General features: G+C 41.3%; 1 protein-coding gene across 1 annotated transcript in view; it reads right to left on the reverse strand.

The window, feature by feature from the left end:
- LARP1B (La ribonucleoprotein 1B) overlaps positions 1-16,979 on the reverse strand; it is a 574,280-nt gene that overhangs the window by 238,022 nt on the left and 319,279 nt on the right. The window contains exon 7 of the mRNA XM_085643073.1: positions 15,846-15,983. Coding sequence (XP_085499199.1) covers positions 15,846-15,983 — 138 coding nt within the window. The remainder of the gene's footprint in view (positions 1-15,845; positions 15,984-16,979) is intronic.

The following is a 16,979-nucleotide window of genomic DNA, read 5'->3' on the forward strand; positions in this document are numbered from 1 at the left end:
AGAGCAGCAGTCAAGCAGAGTGGCAATACTTGTAGTACAGCATCTTTACTCCTGGCAGAGTTCTTCACAGGTCCAGTATTGTACTGTCTTGGTAGGGTCAGAGCCCCAGTACTTATACCCACTTGTGCCTTTGAAGTGGGGGTGACTTCAAAGAAGGGTCTTTGAAGTGCACTCAGGCCTTTTCTTCCCAGCCCTGGCGCCAGACTATCAGGAGGGGCAGTCAGCCCTTTGTGTGGGAAATAGGACACTGCCTATTTATGTGTGTCAGCTACACCCTCTCTTCTTGTCCAGGAAGAGCTATTGGAATGCAGATGAATGCAATGAGTTCTCTGTCACACCCATCGTTCCTGTGTTTGTGACTGGCTAGATGGAATTCACAAAGTGTAGCTGTCACCCACCCCAGACATGTATTGGAGGCTGCAGAACACAGAGCTGTATGAACAGAGAAATGTCTACTTTCTAAAAGTGCCATTTCTAAAACAGTAATGTCAAATTCAACTTTACTAGTAAATAGGATTTATCATTACCATTCCAAAGATATAAAACATGATGCAGCAACACTCTTTCTCATCAGGAATTATAGCTTAAAAGTGTTTTAAGGAATTCCTAATGCTAGCCTATGAGAGGAATGGGCCTCACAGTAGTGAACAATGAATTCAGCTGTTTGTCACTACTAGGACATGTAAGACTTAAAAGTACATGTCCTACCTTTTAGTTATTCAGCACCCTGCCCTGAGGGCTACCCAAGGCCGACTGTAGGGATGACTTATGTGTAATAAAAGGGGTGTTTAAGGCTTGGCAAGTGGATTTATATACCAAATCAAAGTGGCAGTAAACGGCAATCATAGGCCTTACAATGGCAAACCTGAGACACGTTTGAAAGGCTACTTGTGTGGGTGGCACTACTACTACTGCTGCAGGCTCACTAGCAGCGTTTAGATCACAGGCCCTGAGTCAATGGTATGCCAATTTGCAAGGGACTTACAAGTAAACTAAACATGTTAGTTGTGCATACACCAATGTCACCATGTTTGGGGGAGAAGCACATACACTTTAGCACTGGTCAGCAGTAGTAAAGTGCTCAGAGTCCTACGGCTAACACAAAGAATCAGCAAAAAGAGCAGGTAAGCAGGCAAAACGTTTGGGGGAAGTCCACCCTAAGGATGACATGTCTAACACGTGCTTATCCATTAATACCCTTTTCTTTATTTTAATCACTGAATGTAGCTGGAGTGTAGTAGAGAAAACAGTCGCTGTTGGGCAGAAGTGATATTCCATACACCCTAATAAAACTGTCCATAGCAGATAGATGGCCAAATATTCTCTAAGTGAGGTGAGCACTAAAGCCCTCACCACCAAATATACATCTGTTTATAATGTAGGGCAATACTAAATATTATTTAATAAGTTAATCACATGCCACACTGCACTTTGTCAAGATCCTTGGGGATCAGGACTCTTCCTTCTTATGGGGTAGCAGGACAGCAAATCAATATTCAATATTTGTACAATGCTCAGCTCTGGGACTATTAATCACTCTTCTGACTCGTGGCAACAGTTTCCTCATCACATGATGTTGCTCCTGTAAAACATAGGAGTCTAAATTTTGCTTGGACCTTATAATGCATGCAACTTAAAGTAAGGGTGGAAATGGTCATAGGAATGAAACTTTCCACATAATGAAAGCTTTTCCCAACTGCCCTTTATAATTTTTTCATGCCTAACCTGTAACATTCTACTAATAGAACGAATAATCTGTGAGCCCACTGAAAGTGCTCTATGTTTTTCTGACATTCACCAGAAGAGCAAAGGAGTACTGGTTGGGGAGCCCCTGCTCTAAAGTTTCATTTCCAAGAGAATCAGTAGGACCTAATGTTTTGCTCAGAAGCATGCGTCCGGCACTACCTAATGGCAGGGGTTCTGATTATCAAGGCTGCGTAGTCTTGAATTCACCTCATGCCTCTTACATCCACCACCAGACACTCTATGCCTCTTTATCTCACTCCTTTAGGTTCTTTATCATCCCTACTTTCTTTCTGTGTCAATGTTTTTACGGACTTTAAAAACTTCTCGCTTCTGAAACCTGATTGGCTGTTTCTTCAATAATCTTCAAACAACTGACTGAAGATGTAAAAGTATAACTTATGTTCGAGATCTATTGAAATCATTGGATGTATAAACAATTATGTAAATATATGATGAAATAAACATGATGATTTTTCCTTCTGTAAAGAATTAAATAATATGCAGAGATAAGATAATTTTGAAATGTGAGAGCAACTATTAGTATTTACTGTATGCACACTACAATAATTGTTTTTACATAAAAAATGTTTTGCTACTAATTGAATAGATATCTTTTGTATTGAGAAATATTTTTATAATGAGAAAAAAAGTGATCATCTTTTATCAATAGAATAAAGAAAAGGAAAGAAATTTATCAGACATTAGGTTGTCTTGTGCTCGATATATGTATGGTCCAAATTGAGATTAATTGTTGTTGATATGCCTGTGATTTGTTAAATCCACCTTGCCCAGGTGTCTCTTTTCCAAGAAGTATATTTCCCTGTTGTGGTGAATTATCTCATATTCAGGGGCCCCGTTCTTTATAAAATTGGAGTATAGGACCATGGCATACCAGGAGACGAGGTTGTTCCACAGAAACAAACAGGGCAGGATGTACGTAATTGGAAACAAAGCTGGGAAATTGTAAGCCTGCCTGGCTAGAAAAGAGGAGGGCTTAATATCTGAGACCACGATTAAAAATTCAGGAGGTTATGTCATGTTATGTTAATTTTATCTTCATAGCACATTAATGCCCAGGGGCGTCTAACTGCTGATTGTTTCAGATTGCGAGTGTGATCACGACTGCCAGGCGAGTTACCATGATTTAAACAGCCAGGTCTTTACAGCTTTCCTGAAAGACAACAGGTTGGGTTCATTTTTAATGATTAAGGGGAGTGTGTTCCATATTTTGGTTGCTTCCATCACAATGCTATTTCCACCCCATCTAGTTTTCTTAAATCTGGGCTGTATCAGTAAATTAGCCGAGGCCGAGCGAAGTTTCCTAGCTGGAACATACTGCCTGAAGCTATGGTTCAGAAAGGCTGGTCCCAGGTTGGGAATTGCCTTATAGGTTAGGCAGAGTACCTTAAAGGTTATTCTTTGTTTAACGGGGAGCCAGTGTGGTTCGTTCAGCCTTTGAGCCACTGAGCAATGTTTAGGGATTTTTTGTAGGAGTCTTGCCACAGCATTCTGTAGTACCTGGAGTTTATTCAAATTGTATTTTGGGGTTGTCTGAAGCAGACTGTTGCAATAATCTATTCTGTAGAGGACTAATGCTGTAACTAGTGCCTTTTGCAGACTGGCCGGTTTAAAAGGTAGGACTTTCTTGATTATTCTGAGGATATTAAAAGTGGAGTAAGTCACAACATTTACTTATTTTGTGAAGTTGAGTTTGCCTTGGGTGCCAGCCATCTCTTATACCTTGTTACCCGCAATAATCGTAACCATTTTGCCCATTGACTTTAGGGAACATACAAGGATTCCAGAGACTAAAGGAAAACAAGGAACTTTCAATGGTTCGACTATAAAAAACACAGAATCTGCTACTGTTGATCTAGCTGAGGATTAGTCTAAACTAAAGCCCATATATGAAGGCAATTACTATGTCAATTTGATGGCCAGATATAGTTCAATATTACATATTTCAGAATGTTACGTTTGCACACATCTACCAATTACTCATGAGGATGGCATGACTTACAGTGTTGTACCACTGACTAAAGCTGTTGAGTGTGCCTTTTTACATGAAATGTTTTATAACACTAGTTTCTATCCCTTTTTTATTCAGCAACTGGTCCCTAATAAGAATATTGAAACAGAAGAAGTACAGCTCATTGCCTGCAATCACAGAAATAACAGGGATCTTTTTAGGAATAATACCTTAAACATAGGATGGGTAACCAATGCTGCCATACATAACAATAGTTGCAAAAGGAACAGATGATGGATGGAATGCTGAACAAATCTAACATTTTTTTTTCATTTTTTATTTATTTATAATTTTTTATATAGCGCGAACTTGACCCAAGAGGGTATCAGAGCGCTTTACATTTAGGATCGTTGCATTAAAAGTTACATCAGATACAAGAGCATAGTAAGGTACAGTACACATAAACAATGTTTCAAGAATTCGCAGGAGGGGGGAGGAAGCAGTATTAGCGGGGAGACTAGGAGGAACTGTGCCCAATGTCCGGCTGGGTAGGTGACGGTCAAGGGGGAAACCAGGGCCAATATCATCATTAGCTGTCTAGCAGTTCCACCGGGCATCAGTCATGTTGCTCAGGTCTCAACGTTCAGGAAAACCAGTTTTTAGTTTATTTGATTTGAGAAGGTTATATAGCGCTGGCTAGACTCTGAGGTATCAGAGCGCTTAACCAGAGGATCGTTGCATTACAAGATATATCTAAAAAGGTTTATATAGCACTGGCTAGACCCGGAGGTATCAGAGCGCTATACGAGAGGAACATTGCGTTACAAATTACATCAGTTACAATAGCGTAGTAAGGTACAGTAAACAAACAACAAGGTTGAGAGAATTTGTAGGAAAGGATGGGAGGAAGGAGCCATAGCAGGGAGACGAGGAAGAACTGTGTCCAATGTCCGGCTGGGTAGGTGACGGTCAAGGGGGAAACCAGGGCCAACATTCACCCCCAGTCACATATTTGGGTTAAATCCATTGTTTTTTTGTGTGCCATGCCATTCCAGTTTGGACCCAGCCATATGCAAATCAGTGTTGACCCTTCTCCCCATGGGAACAGTCCAGCCTGAACTGCCAAGCCAGGTTCTCCCTGGACCAGAAACAAGCAGCCTGGGACCGGTTTCGGGGTATCACCCCTCATCAGCCAGGCTTGCTTGAATCCGGTGGCATATCAAGCACGGGATTCATGTCTGGGCATTACCCTTCCAACTTAGGGCAAAAAAATACATAGGGAACAGATGACGGATGGAATGCTGAACAAATCAAACATTCACCCCCAGTCACAGATCTGGGTTAAGTCCATCGTTTTTTTGCTCACCATACCATTCCAGTTTGGACCCAGCCAGATGCCAATCTGTCTTGACCCTAATTCCCATGGGAACAGTACAGCCGGAACTGCCAAGCCAGGTTCTCTTTGGATCAGAAACAAGCAGCCTGAGACCGATTTCGGGGTATCACCCCTCATCAGCAGGCTAGCTTGAATCTAGAGCCACATGTGCACGGGACCCACGTCTGGGCATACACTTCCCACTTAGGGCGACAAACGCAAAAAGAACAGATGATGGACAGAATGCTTAACAAATCAAACATTCACCCCAAGTCACAGATCTGGGTTAAATCCATCTTTTTTTGCATTTCTATTTAAAAGTACCGCAACAAATAATGGATCCTCCATGTGTCCAAAATATCCTGATCATTAGGCTACCAGCACAGGCAGGCAATAACCGCATCATAAATCATCTATTTCTGGGCAATAGCACCTCCCACTAATAAATAGCTTTGCTACCTCATAGCAGTGAGTATGGATGGGCTGCAATGGCTTCCCCAACCGTGATAGGGCATAAGGGAATATTCTTCGTTTGTGAACAATGGGCCTACTTTTGCATACCCTAGGGTTGGTATTGAAGCTCTTACCTGTCTTTTGTCATGCTGTGAATGTTCCAAATGAAGCAATTAATTATCAGAGACAAAAATAAGATTAAAAAGGGTGCTTACCAGGGTTAATAAAGTGCTGACCGTATTTGGGGTAATAGTACCACATTTGGGAATTGCACACAATAGATTTCAATATATGAATCAGCAAACGTAATAGAGGCCCAATCGGAAATAAAAAAAAACTGCAGCATTGGGAAATATTATGGATGAAATGGTGGCTATAGGAAGTGTTGTAATTCAAAACTGGATGGCCATAAATATCACATTGGCAAAGAGGGTGAGGTTTATCATGTGGTCAAGCAGCAGAAATGTTGTACTTACATCCCCAACAACAGTGGGAACATTTGGTGTGCCATAGATAGTATGCATTAACATAGCATAAGAAGCACATGATATTCAGGAAAGAGAGCTATATAATCCCTTGACTTGCTGGATTGGGGATGGGGTAACTGGATATTAGAGTCGGTATAGTTGGCCTTGGAATTCTAGTGCTCCTTTGTATAGTGATAACAGTGGTTCCCCAGTGTTTTTCTGCTATTACAGCCCAGCTTTGCCACCAGAAACAACCTATAGGTCAGTAAGCAGAGATTAATGTTTTCTACAAGTTCCCATGAAGTGGGGCCAGTAATAATAAATGAAGAAGAAAAGGGAATAATGAATACAGAAACAGAGTAAAAATATTTCACTATTGAGAGCCAGCGGAGGAAAATGTGGAATTCAAATTCATTCATGTTCCTTTTTGTGACACACGATAGAGAAGCCTGCAGAACGTGTCATGACCGTTGACCTGTTTTTGAACTTCTGTGCTTTTTCTGTAACTACAAGGCCTTGAGAAATGACCAAGTCACAAGTGTACGAGACAAGCTATTGCTATGCTTCGATTATGATTACTCAAAATACATACCCCTGTTTGGGCGATTGTTCTATTCTGATTAATGATTGGATAGATGTTTGAAAAGCAACAAACGCTGCAATTGGCTGGGTATGGTTTCTGTTACATTGCTATGATCTATATAAATCACATGCAAACTTATGTCAATTGAGCAAGTCCACCTTGGTACTTGGCTCCTCGCAGCTGTTGAATGATGAAGCTATATTTTTAATCTTACTGGTGTTTGTCTTGGTACAGACTTTCACAAGTGTTTCTATGGATTTCGGTTTAACATGGGGTCATTCACTAAAATTACATTGTCACTGTTTTGCAGTATCCAAGCAGTTTTCAGATTTGTGAGGAAACAGTGGGTTGAAATTACTTAGAGAGATCTTAACAATGTACAAGTCGCAATGTATTTCGGGTGCAACCTCTTGGGCTGGATTATTGGCCTTTAAAAATCTTATGGGGATTTAGAAAACAGAAAATGTATTTTTACATAGACTGTTGGCTGCCCCAAAAAGTAAAAAGTTGGGTAGCAGCTGTATTGAAGACCAAACAAGGTTTTGGCCTCTGGCATTGTGCATTCTATGTCAGGGAAGAAAGAAACATCTTTTAATCATTTAATTATTTCTGATTGTTTATTAATTCCAAATAGGCATGAAATCTCCCAGATAAATATGTAAAAAGAAGGGTCTGGTCAGTTAAGCAAAGCAGAGATTTTCCAAACACCCTCTCTGGAAAATATAGGTTGTAAAGGTTCTTTGGAGTTACTACTTATAGAGAAATGTTTGGAGCAGAGGATCATCCTGGAGCTCTCCAAGGTCTCTTCCTATTTTCACAGTTATTAATATAGAACCGTAACTTATGTTTATAGCTGACTTGTACCCTAGATTTCGCTTCGCAATCTTTAGGTTTGGCTTCTCTGGAAAAATGTGTACAGAATAATTTGACTTCTTGTCCACGTGACAGTCTTGTGGCTCAAACAATGATTGATATTGCTTTTTTTGTCATTTTTACCAAGAGCTGAGGAAGCCGTTTTTGTTACCTGTGCTATGACGGTTTCATTTTAGATATCATTAGAAGTTGTATGTGTACAACAATTCTCTTCAGGGTTCATATGTGTTTCTGTTGTTAATTTTATTCATCATTGTATTAGAATAAGGTGGTCAGTGACCTGATGCCCATAGACCATAAACTGGTTTGGGATTTTTAAATACTTAGGGCTAGATGTACTAACATTAGGAATACCGATTTCCTAATTGCGATTCTCTTCGAATCACAATTAGTAAATCGGTATTGCTAATGTATGAAACTCTTTTGAGTTTCATTAGCAATTCCTAGTGGGTCACAAATAGACCTACCTCATGAATATTAATGAGGTAGGTCTCAATTTGCGATCCATTTGGAATTGCAGCCATCACAGGGATGGTGGCCTGCTTCGGTCAGCAAATCACCATGTCTGTGACTGCTTTTTGATAAAGCAATTACTTTTTTTTTCAAATGCAGCCCATTTTCCCCTAAACGAAATTGAATGCATTTAAAAAGAAAAAAATGAAACTTTGCAGTTTCAGTTTTTAAGCCTCCTCCTAAAAAATACGTTTAATTACATTCTTAAAGGGGAAGAGGTCACCCACCAGGGGACCCCTTTCCCTTTGAAAATTGGTTAACACAAGCTTTAAACTGGTTTTTAAAGTATTACTGTTTTGTGACCGGAATTCAGTCGCAAAACAGTAATAACGGATGTATGACGTTACAACGCACACTATTACAACGCATGCACTTACAACGCATTTTTTACAACGCATAATCCATTACAACGCATGACATTACAACGCATGACACTACAACGCATTTTTAAAAAATACCTTTACAACGCACTACCATTACAACGCATACTACCTTTACAACGCATACCATTACAACGCATAATATTAAATTACATTTAAGGTAAGTATTAGATAGTATAGGGGTAAAAATTACTATTCTAACTCCAGGGGGTGCAACAGTAGGGTAAGTGTTGGATAGTGTAGGGGTAAAAATTACTATTCTAACTCCAGGGGGTGCAACAGTAGGGTAAGTGTTGGATAGTGTAGGGGTAAAAATTACTATTCTAACTCCAGGGGGTGCAACAGTAGGGTAAGTGTTGGATAGTGTAGGGGTAAAAATTACTATTCTAACTCCAGGGGGTGCAACAGTAGGGTAAGTGTTGGATAGTGTAGGGGTAAAAATTACTATTCTAACTCCAGGGGGTGCAACAGTAGGGTAAGTGTTGGATAGTGTAGGGGTAAAAATTACTATTCTAACTCCAGGGGGTGCAACAGTAGGGAAAGTGTTGGATAGTATAGGGGTAAAAATTACTATTCTAACTCCAGGGGGTGCATCAGTAGGGTAAGTGTTGGATAGTATAGGGGTAAAAATTACTATTCTAACTCCAGGGGGTGCATCAGTAGGGTAAGTGTTGGATAGTATAGGGGTAAAAATTACTATTCTAACTCCAGGGGGTGCATCAGTAGGGTAAGTGTTGGATAGTATAGGGGTAAAAATTACTATTCTAACTCCAGGGGGTGCATCAGTAGGGTAAGTGTTGGATAGTATAGGGGTAAAAATTACTATTCTAACTCCAGGGGGTGCATCAGTAGGGTAAGTGTTGGATAGTATAGGGGTAAAAATTACTATTCTAACTCCAGGGGGTGCATCAGTAGGGTAAGTGTTGGATAGTATAGGGGTAAAAATTACTATTCTAACTCCAGGGGGTGCATCAGTAGGGTAAGTGTTGGATAGTATAGGGGTAAAAATTACTATTCTAACTCCAGGGGGTGCATCAGTAGGGTAAGTGTTGGATAGTATAGGGGTAAAAATTACTATTCTAACTCCAGGGGGTGCAACAGTAGGGTAAGTGTTGGATAGTATAGGGGTAAAAATTACTATTCTAACTCCAGGGGGTGCAACAGTAGGGTAAATGTTGGATAGTGTAGGGGTAAAAATTACTATTCTAACTCCAGGGGGTGCAACAGTAGGGAAAGTGTTGGATAGTATAGGGGTAAAAATTACTATTCTAACTCCAGGGGGTGCATCAGTAGGGTAAGTGTTGGATAGTATAGGGGTAAAAATTACTATTCTAACTCCAGGGGGTGCATCAGTAGGGTAAGTGTTGGATAGTATAGGGGTAAAAATTACTATTCTAACTCCAGGGGGTGCATCAGTAGGGTAAGTGTTGGAAAGTATAATGTAATATTATGCGTTGTAATGGTATGCGTTGTAATGGTAGTATGCGTTGTAATGGAATGCGTTGTAAAGGTATTTTTTAAAAATGCGTTGTAGTATCCTGCGTTGTAATATCATGCGTTGTAATGGATTATGCGTTGTAAAAAATGCGTTGTAATGGTAGTGCGTTGTAAAAGTTGCGTTGTAAAGGTTGTTCCCCGTAATAACATGCCTTACAGATTCAGTATTTGGAAGGGAAGCCATAAACATGCCCCTTAACAAATACCAAATCACAAATGCAAAATGCGATTTAGTAACAAGTTATCGAATTGCATTTTGCATTTTGTACATTTAAAAAAGCATTTTTCCGAATGCAAACCGCCCCATTGTGCAAATTGGGCCGTTTGGAATTGGAAAAATGCTTTATGCATTTTTAGGCTTATGGTGACTATGGTTTTAAATGTCTCTAAAATATTCTGTTTTTCTTTTCTGAATGCAGTATTATTGTATTGTTTTACTTGTTTGTCTTGCATGTCTCTTTAGTCAAATAAAGATGTTTGACTGACTAACTGAGAATGGTATTCTGCCACCCCCTGAATAAGTTAAAAAGAATATCCACATGACACAGTCTAGTGTCATTGGAATGTGAAAGGCAAATGTTATATATTTGAGTGAGTCTTTTCTCTGTAATTTGCTTGAAAAAGCATACCAGGAAATAACAGACAAAAAGGACTCCCTCAACTATATAACATCAAGGGATTGCAGGATGAAAAAGACAAATTTCAAAAAATGCTCTTTTCATGTGACAAACGAAGGCCCTTACTTGGAGATGGGCAGATGAAGGGTATCCACCGAAAGTGTAAGATGTTCCATCCACTGTATCATGGGTTATTGATCTCAATGGCACTCTAAATGCAGTGAATTGTTCATAAGCCACTTTTTGGTGGATTTCCTACTAAGACAAATTGTAAATAAGGCCCTTATGTGTTAACTCATACACTTTCAACACAGGTTGTATGTCAGAATAGCAACTGTAGATATATCATGTAACGAAAATATCATAAACAAACTATAAATATCATGCAAGTAAGTACATAGAGGTAACCATCTTTTTACTATTGCAATATTCCCTATTGCTAACACCACACCTACATACCTTGATGAGATATATATGTGTAAATATATTACCCAGTGGCGGTCTCCACTGGGTAGGTATAGTTAGGTCAGCGGTTCGATAGGAAACACGTTTTTTGTATTGCTAATAACTTTGGCCCCATTTGAGGAATCTCCACTAAACTTTTCAGAAAGGTGTTACTTTTCAACTAGTTTGCGCATGGTAAGTTTTGGGGTGATTGGTCAACCAGGGGGCAGGACGAAGGGGAGTTCCAAAAAACGCAACATTTCCATGCATTTCCAAAACACTTCTTTAAGAAGGGTTACCGCAAAAACTACTGAATGGAATTGGACCAAATTTGGCAGGAAGCCAGATCTTGGTCCACATATTGTACTTTGTGTAATTTGGTGTAAATCCATTCAGTAGTTTTTGAGAAATTAAGGTTAAAGAATTATTGTACATATGGACAGTGGGGTCCACGAGAGGCTCGAGATACTCTTGCAGGAGCGTCAGTTCAAAAATGGAGCATTCTGATGGCCCCAGGGAGCTTTATTTCCCTTGGGCCATCTCGCTCACTGTGGTCGTCATACGCTTGCAGGAGCAAGCGCTCTGATTGGTTGCCAGCAACATGAGAAACTTTTACTGTCAGACATTACAGGACATGGGGACTTAGTCCCCTGTCCTGAACATGTCTGAAAATCAAATATAAAAGGGAAGGGTATGGATAACCTGACCCAAGCCCCACTGGGGGGACACAGAGGGATCCCCAGTTTGGACAAAAAGAAAAAAGAAATCTGCAGAAATTCTGGCAATCCTGCGGGACTCCTGCGGAATAGTTAAAAAGCCCAAAACAAAGTAGCAGCCGGGGCCCTTTGTTATGAATGGGAGGGGGCCCTCGGCCCCCTCTCTTAGCCTTTACAGGACCAGGGGAGCCCATCCCTGTGACCAAAAGGCCAAAACAATTGTATATGGGAAGGGAGGATGTGGGGCCCCCCTCCTAGTCTTTGCAGGCCATTAATGGCCCTGGGTAACCCATTCGCTAAGGCCGGCACACTAGTTATGTCTCGGGGAGCCTACCCCAGGACATAGCAGCTTCTCTGGCCACACCAGCACAGGCAGGGAATCCGGTGTTTGCTCCTGCTGGCGGGAGCATTTTTTAATCTTCCGCCAAGCGGGAGCAAACAATCAGTATGCTCCCAACTGGCAGAAGCTTTAAAAATGCTCCTGGTGTCTGGGAGCAGACTTTAAATCTGTTTGGGGAAATAGATCAAAATATTGCTCCTTCCTGAAGGGAGCAACTTAAGTAGCTGCTAACTGTGGGTGGGGCAATACCTGCTCCCGCTGCATGGAAATGTATGCTGGCTGTCCTAGGTCGGCACGTGCAACCCACCTTGAATGATGCGGGCCCGGGACAAGAAAATCCTCAAGGAGAAGGCAACGCGGCCCCCCTCCCCTTCAATTAAAGTAAATGAACCTGAAGGATGGGGTCCCCAGGCTCTAAGAAGGCTTGGGGAGTGTGCCATGCACCCCACCTCCTCTTTGATAAAAAAAGGACCTGGGGTTGGGGTCCTCAGTGTCTAATAAGGCTTGGGTAAGGGGGTCACATGTTCCCCTTCCCCTTTAATTAAAAAAGGACCTGGGGGATGGGTTCCTGAGGGCCTAATAATGCTTGAGGAGGAGTGCCACACAGCCCCCTTACCCTTTCATGAAAAAAGGCAGAGGGGATTGGGTTCCCAGGGCTAATAAGTCTTGGGTAGGTGGCCATACGGCTCCCCTCCCCTTTAATTAAAAAAAGGCCCTGGAGGATAGGATCACATGAGCCTAATACGGCTTGGGGAGGAGTGCCACACAGCTACCTCCCCTTTAATACAAAAACAGCCCTGGGGAGTGTGGTCCCCAGAAGCTAATAAGGTTCAGGGAGTGCGGCAACATGGTCCCCTTCCATAAACAAAGGACCTGGGAGATGGGGTCCTCAGAGTCTTATAAGGCTCTTGGAGAGGTGCACCGTGGCTCCCCTCCCTTTGAAAAAAGGCCCTGGGGATTACGCCCCCAAGATGTAATAAGACTCGAGAAGGGGGGCCACGCAGCCCCTCTCATAAAAAAAACAAGCCCTGGAGGATGGAGTCTCCAAGGTCTATTATCACTCAGAGAGGCGGTCCACGCAGCTCCTTCCACTTTCATTTAAAAAAAGCACCTGGGGATAGGGACCTCAGAGCCTAATAAAGCCCGGGGAGGGGGGCCCATGCATCCCCTCTCTCCTTTAATTAAAAAAAATGGATGGGGGGCATGGGTTCCTTGGGGGCTACTAAGGCTCGGTAAGAGGTGACACGCGGCTCCCCTCATCTTTACTAAAAAAAGAACTGGGGGATGGGGTCCCCAGGTTCTAATAAGGCATGAGGAAGGAGTCCAAATGGCCCCCCTCCATTTTAAAACATATAATCCCCTGTGGCCAACCCCACACCATGTACAGCCAATGGCCGTGCTTGCTGCAGGGTTTACTTTACGTATGGTAATAAAATATTTCTTTACGTTAAAAGAAACCGTAGAAATTCACTGAAACAACCAAAGGTTAAAGTAACGTTATAGTTAGGTGTGATAACAAGATTTCTTTTTGTTTAACAAAAAAACCTTAGAAATTCTCTGAAAAAACAAAGGTTAAAGTAACATTATAGTTAGGTGAATATGTAAGTGACAACATTAACATTTTGAACTAAAGAAAAACACAGAAAATCACCACGTATAGTTAGCAGGGCTAACTATAATTTGCGCACCTGCCATTCACTGCTTATAACCTCACATATTACATCACTCATGACATGTTCTATGACATAATTTATGACATCATTGATAACTTCTCAAATTACATCATTTAGTAAAGAACGTGAAATAAGGAATGTTGCTGGTGTGTTGCAGATAAACTCTCAGAAAAGGGTGACAATAGAATCAATCTCTCCTTAAGAGGAGCTCCTTTCTGGGTTGAAGATGAGGTCTTATCCCAATGAGAAAAATGGATCAAAACATAGGGGTAGAAAGTGACATTGTATCTTTACTGCTATTTGCCCTCATTGCAAATTAAGTTTCTTCTGTATATTATGCCTTATTGAGCTTCCACAATCTGCATTTTGCTCCATGGCCACAACAATGGCGTGAGATGGACCAACAGGAACTTGTGAAGGTACTGCACTCTTTATTCTATTCTCCTTATTAAAAAATGGCAGAGATGGATTTTAACATAGGTACCCCTGCAGGTCCCACATATGCATAAACAAGTACAATATATGTCCACCATTAACATAGTAAACTATCATCCTCATGTTTGAGGGAGTTTCTGTGGAGGTAGGCGAAAGAGAATAGGAGAGGATAAGTTTCTTCTCACTCCTTTCTGACAAAAAATGTGCAGCTTCTAAGGGGTTTTAATTTATATCAGAGAGATCCTGATCTTTGGAATCAAAATCTCCCCTTGGAACTGCTCTTGGTGGCCACCCGCATTAGGGCCCACACCCCTCACCCCCCAAACCACACCAGAAACCTCGACATCATCCTAGGCAACAAGCTCATGAAGAATAAATGGGTCAATGCTGTGATCGCATCCTGCTGCCTCATCCTTAGAATGCTTTGCAAGATTTTCAAATGGCTCCCCAGGGACACAAGACGCACGGTCACCCAGGCCCTCATAACCAGTAGACTTGACTACAGCAACACTCTCTACATTGGCATGTCCAACCCACTCACTCAAAGATTCCAGATCATCCAAAACACAGCTGCCAGACTCATCCTTGGTGTCCCCAGAAATGCTCACACCACTCCCTACCTAACTAAACAACACTGGCTACCCATCCAGAAACGCTGCCTATTCAGGACGCTGAGCCACGCCTACCAATTCCTCCACAACACTGGACCCTGATACCTAACGACCGACTTCAACTCTACCTGCCTTCCAGACAGCTACGCTCTACCTCTCTCTCCCTAGCACAAGTCCCCCGCATCCACAGAAGCAAGTCAGGAGAGTGCCTGCTCATTACCTCCAAGAACTGGAATGAACTTCCTCAACACATCAGGACAGCTACTTCACTCCTCGATTTCCACAATAAACTGAAGACCTGGCTATCCAACTAGGAGCACTGCACATCCCACGTTCCTGCAACAGTGCCTGGATACCCTCACAGGTGATAAGTGACACCATACAAGTCGACATATAACATACATTTTTGTCCCATTCCTACAAATCACTTCTGGGCCATGGGGAAAGGTGTGGCCTGCCAGAAAAGTTGTATTTCCTCTAGATGGATCTAAGATCTGGTCTTTTAGTCTGTGCCGAGAAGAAATGATACAAAAAGACTAAAGAAGATGCATTGTTTTCTCCTCCATGTTGTGTAGCACACAAGCTGTCTGAGCTCTTACAAAACTTCATAACAATTATTCTTTTGCACAATTACACTATCTAAGAAAATACTCTAAACTTAGAATGTAAATATGAGAAGAATTCGTTTAAAACCCAATAGGCCAACTGAAAAAACTGGTGTACAGAGAGCAGCCGAAAGAAAATGGAGATCTCTTCCATTCTTGTTATGGCTTGGAAACCCATCCAACTTTCAGTGAGGGCTTTCTCTATTCTTCTTTTAGCATCAAAAGTCTGCTTGTTAGTGCATACAATTTGTCACCACTTAACAAGTGAACATGTTGCAGTCTGTTGGTTGAGTTATCTTCCTCAAGTTTATCTCCCTCTCTGTGGAGTCTTTTCTTCATATATTTATAGCCAGTTGATAATCCACATCCAATGTGGAGTTCTCAAAACATGTATTTTCTCCCTCTTCAAGGAGAGATATCTTAACTACCAGAGAAAAGCATTTTTCCATAATATCTAGGCATTCAATATAAAGTTAATATACAGCACAAGACCATATCAAAATTAGATAAAAATGGTAACTCTCTAGCATGTATTTATTGTCTCTTACTTTGTGCATTGCGGTGTCCACGTCCCCTCCCTCTGCCTCTACGTCCACCTCTGTTCTGGAAGCTTGCACGCATGCTGCCACTGTCATTTTCACCACAAGGAGTATCAATATCTCTTTTGTCTCTACCATTTCTCCAACCTGTTCGTAAAAAGAACACACGGAAAGACATCTTATTATTGAGCAGCATGCTATGAGTAACATCTGCTAATGTAATCCACTCACTGGGTGGAATAACCGCACTTCTTGCCAATGGTGTCAGATAAATCTCTTAATTAATTCAGAGAAAAAAAGCACCATCTGATCAATTTTGAGGAGTCAAATTATTTGGCTTCCCATCCCCCATGGAACAGATATTTTGATCCAGAATACTTCATTCATAACTAGCTAGCAACAGGAACATCTTAGCAGGAGTATTGTACTTGGGAGAAACATATCTGAAGACATGAATGTTATCGTGATAATGCGTACAGTGTATCTAACAATAATTCCAGCTGTCCCTCATGTATCGCAGATTTGTTCCATGGCAGGGATAAAGAACTCAAAACAGTATTGGCATCATTTGTTAATACTCGAGGTTTCTTTCCTGATTAGACAATGGTATTGTCAAGATCTGGAAAGCACAGAAGCTGATGGGTCACCCCATGAACTTGTCAGACCCTCCACCAAAGTGATTATACTCACTGGAGCGATACTACCCAGTGATGGTGGGACCCAGATCTAACCAAAACCCTTCCTGCAAAATAAGGTGCAGAGGATTACTAATGGCTTATATTACAAAATAGCAGAGTGTAAATCAGCACATTTAGCTCGAGTGGAATTTACAGTGTGGAATCAGCTGGCAGTTCTGAACCTATGAAGCCTTTAAGAATATTGAATCTCGTAGTCTGGCACCCAATACTAAAATACACCCAAAAACCGGTCATAAGGAAAGTTTTTTATAATATGTTTCCATGTAGCAAACATTTTTCAAGCAAAAACTTCAGTGCACTAAATAGAACTGCAGCTCCCAACAGAGCACAGTCAGGAACAGTATAGGCTATTTCTCCAAGAATCAGGATTTATTAATGCTGTACAACAAGGGCACTGCACAAGTCTTTCATAGAAAAGAAAGAGGAAATGTGGAAAAAAGAAATG

The sequence above is a fragment of the Triturus cristatus genome, chromosome 2_2 (genome assembly GCF_964204655.1).
Source record: "Triturus cristatus chromosome 2_2, aTriCri1.1, whole genome shotgun sequence".
NCBI classification, from domain to species: domain Eukaryota; kingdom Metazoa; phylum Chordata; class Amphibia; order Caudata; family Salamandridae; genus Triturus; species Triturus cristatus.